The sequence below is a fragment of the Lygodium microphyllum genome, chromosome 20 (genome assembly GCF_053477565.2).
Source record: "Lygodium microphyllum isolate KBCC chromosome 20, Lygodium_microphyllum_v1.1.10, whole genome shotgun sequence".
NCBI classification, from domain to species: domain Eukaryota; kingdom Viridiplantae; phylum Streptophyta; class Polypodiopsida; order Schizaeales; family Lygodiaceae; genus Lygodium; species Lygodium microphyllum.
In genome coordinates this window covers 4606266-4609664 of record NC_141154.1, presented here as the reverse complement: position 1 = coordinate 4609664, position 3399 = coordinate 4606266, and the positions used below count along the sequence as shown (strand labels likewise).

General features: G+C 43.1%; 1 protein-coding gene across 1 annotated transcript; it reads right to left on the bottom strand.

Moving 5' to 3' along the window:
* Positions 1-1412: 1412 nt before the first annotated feature.
* Positions 1413-2799, bottom strand: LOC148018660 (BURP domain-containing protein 6-like). Its single transcript, XM_087701174.1, has one exon. It carries the CDS (start codon positions 2691-2693, stop codon positions 1557-1559), a length of 1137 nt encoding a protein of 378 aa, XP_087557300.1. The 5' UTR covers positions 2694-2799; the 3' UTR covers positions 1413-1556.
* Positions 2800-3399: the final 600 nt, after the last annotated feature.

The following is a 3399-nucleotide window of genomic DNA, read 5'->3' as shown; positions in this document are numbered from 1 at the left end:
GAAAAAAAGAAGAAATTGAGAAAAAAGAAGAGGGAGAGACAAGGAAAAGAGAGTAGAGGGAGGAGAAGAAAAGAGGAGAGAGAGAGAGAGAGAGAGAGAAGAAAGGCAAGGAGAGAGTGAGAAAAAAGGAGAGGGACAGAGAGAGAGAAAGAGAGAGAGAAGAAAAAATGAAGAAAATGAAGAAGAAAGAGGAAAAGAGGGAGAGAGGGGGGAAAGGGGAAGGGGAAGGGGAAAGGGAAAAGTCCTTTTTAAATTAAATATTTTTGACATAGTTTTTACTTAAGAGAGAGAGGATATAATTTGAGAGAGAGAAAATAGGAAGAGATAGGGGAGAAGAGAGGAAAGAGAAAAATGGAGGGAGAATAAGAGAGCAAAGAGAGCTTTAAAAAGTAGGAGAGAGAAAAAAAGAGGTCAGAGAAAGACAAAGAAAAAGAGGAAAGAGAGAGGGGGGAGGGAAAAGAGAAGGAAGAAAAAGGAGAGCAAAGAGAGAAAAAAGATAGGAGAGACAAGAGGTGAAAGAGAAGTGAAGAAATAAAATAGAAAGAGACAATGGAATAAAAGAGAGGTGAGAAAAGAGAGCAAGAGAAAAGACTTGAGAAAGAGAGAGAGGGGAAAATATGGAAAGAGAGAAAAGAAAAAAAATCAAGGGAGATAGAGAAAAGTGAAAATTTTGAGAGAGAGGGATAAGAGCAGAAAAAAAATAAAAAGTAAGTGAGAGAGAGAGAGAGAAAGAGAGGAAAAAAATTAAGAGGGGGAGGTGAGAAGAGAGAGAAAAGAGAGAAAGACGAGAGAGACAAAAGAGAAAGGAAAGTTTGACCTGAACTTCAAACTTTGTGAGGTCCAATTAGTACAAACTTGTATAGATGAAATTTTATAAGTTTAATGCATAAAAGAAATTATATGTATGTTTGACATTTTATGTTATAAATTTTATAAATTACTTTTAGTTTTACCTTAGATGCGATGAAAAAAAGAGAGACTGATAGAGAGAAAGAAAGTAGATGAGAGAAAATAAACTAAAATAAAAAGCAAAGAGAAAAAAATTAGACAGAATCAAGGAGAAAGAGAGAAGAAATAAATTAGAAATAGAGAAGGAAAAGAGGAGATAGAAAGGAGCAAAATTGATTATTGAGTGAAGTTTTGCTTGCCGCTTCATGGTTGCTGCAAAGGGGTGTGCAGAACACTAGTTAATTATGATATAACTCCATATCTAGCCGATTTTTTATATATTAGTTTATAACTCAAAATGACAATTTTCTTTTCGTTTTATCCAAACAAAGTGTCGATGAATATGTATACTAAAATTTCAAAACTATTAGCTAAAATATAGAAAGGACTGAGTATGATTAGAAATCACACTCCCCCCAGTTTTTGCGAGGGTTTTAGAAAGGAAAACATTATGTTCATTCATGCAACAATACGAAGCATGAAATTTTGAATTAAGACTTAACAACTATTTTATTTGTAATCCGAGATTTTGCAGATTACATCAAAGGCAGGTTTACAAGTAGAAAAATCTCTCTCTCTCTCTATGTGTGCGCGCAGAATGCATAATTCTACAACCAAGGTTGGCTGTCAGCCCGGGGAACCCAGACGATGCTGTCTCCGAAATTCCAATGGCAGATGAACTTACCCGAGAGGCCCTCCAAAATTCTGAGAACCGGACTGTCTTTGAAATCGATGTGTAGGGCATGAAAATTGTGGCAAGAAGCAGAGGCAGTCAAGCTTTTGCCGGAGATGGTGTCACCAACATTTGAGCTGGTGTTGTGTATGGTCAAGTCCACCTTGAATACCTTGCTGCCTTTCAAGCAATGGCAATAGAAAACTTGGTAAGGAAACATAGCACTGTGGCAGGCGACAACAGGAGCGCGGATCTCTTGGAGTTTTTTAATGGTGACGGCCTGATCATACAGTAGGGCATGAGGCGCCGTGGAGTAAAGTTCTTCTCCGCTTGCCAGTATCTCGAGGTCTGAGCTGCGCGACACAGAGGCCGCGAAGTCGGCCATCTCTTCGAGGGACGACACGCACGCCTTCATCTCGCCCTCTGCGGGCGAGGCCCCGCAAACCCTCAAGGTTTCTTCCATGCTCCTGGCCATGCCGGATCCCACCGAGAACCCGAACTGGCTCAGGAGCTGCGCCATCCTCTCCACGCAGAACAAAGGCCGCAGAGCTTCTACCAGCACCGGAGGCAGGAATGCTCTGTGTGTGCCAATATTACCCGCCATAGTCCTTGCCGCAGTAGCCGCTATCTGGACCCTCTTCCCTGGAGCTAAGCTGCTTTCTCCGAAGAAGAGACCACTCACAACAGCTTCCTCCAGAGAAGTATCTAAACTTGGAGGGAAGTTGTAGGTAGATAAACGAGATAGCTGCAGGGGGACGAAGTCCACATCCTTGTTGCTACAAATGAATGCGGCTTGGACGCAGAAAGGTGCTAAACTCAGGCCCGCTTGCAGGCTAGCTTCTATGATCGTGGCGGACTCCGGGTCAAGCGGGCTGACGCGAGAGGCGAGAATGGGTGGGATGGTACGCGAGCCATCGGCTGGGCCGTTGATGAGGGCAAGGCTACTGCCACTAGCAAACCCTAATTGATGATCACCAGCGCTAGTTGCAACTACAATGTGAATATCTCGAGCTAAACGCATACAGCTTAGAAGGAGCCATGCGGCCTGTAGTATGACCAGGAGGATCTGCATACTATCTTAACACGAATGCCGCAGCTCCTGACTGGAAACAGGGAAAATAAGCTACCTATCACTCGGCGTCGCTGTTTTCGTTGTTCTTTAACCGAAACTGAGAGAGAGAGAGAGAGAGATCAGAGGGTGGGTGTGGCACGTGTGGGTGTGGGTGTGTGTGAGAGCTTGGGAAGCCCTCCAGGCTCCGTTGTCGGATATTGAGCAACGACTTTTTCAGACAAGCAGCATCCCCCCCTGCCATTGACTCAGCTTTTCCACTGTATTCAACTCAATCGAGATTCGAGACTTTCACGTCCTTGCATAGCATTTTCTATCCGCGCGAGTTGCGAGTCGCGACTCTCAAAACTCTGATAATTTGATAAAAGCTGTCTTTCACAGAAGCCAAAATACGAATCAAACCCTTCTTTTCCATATTTAATGCTGCTACGGGTAAGGACTCAGGAGTACATGCATAATGCATGCCACCAATTTTCGTCATAACGTGCATGGCAAGGAAATCGAAGCATTAGTTTTAGAATAGTTTATCACGGAAAAAAGCTCAAAGGCTGATTACTGATATATCGCGTGGTTTACGGCCGCTTCAATTGAAGCATTAGTTTTAGCCTGGTTTATCACGGAAGAAAGCTCAAAGGCTGATTATTGATATATCGCGTGGTTTACGGCCGCTTCAATGCGACACGGTTCAGTTAACTGAAGAAAGGTGAAA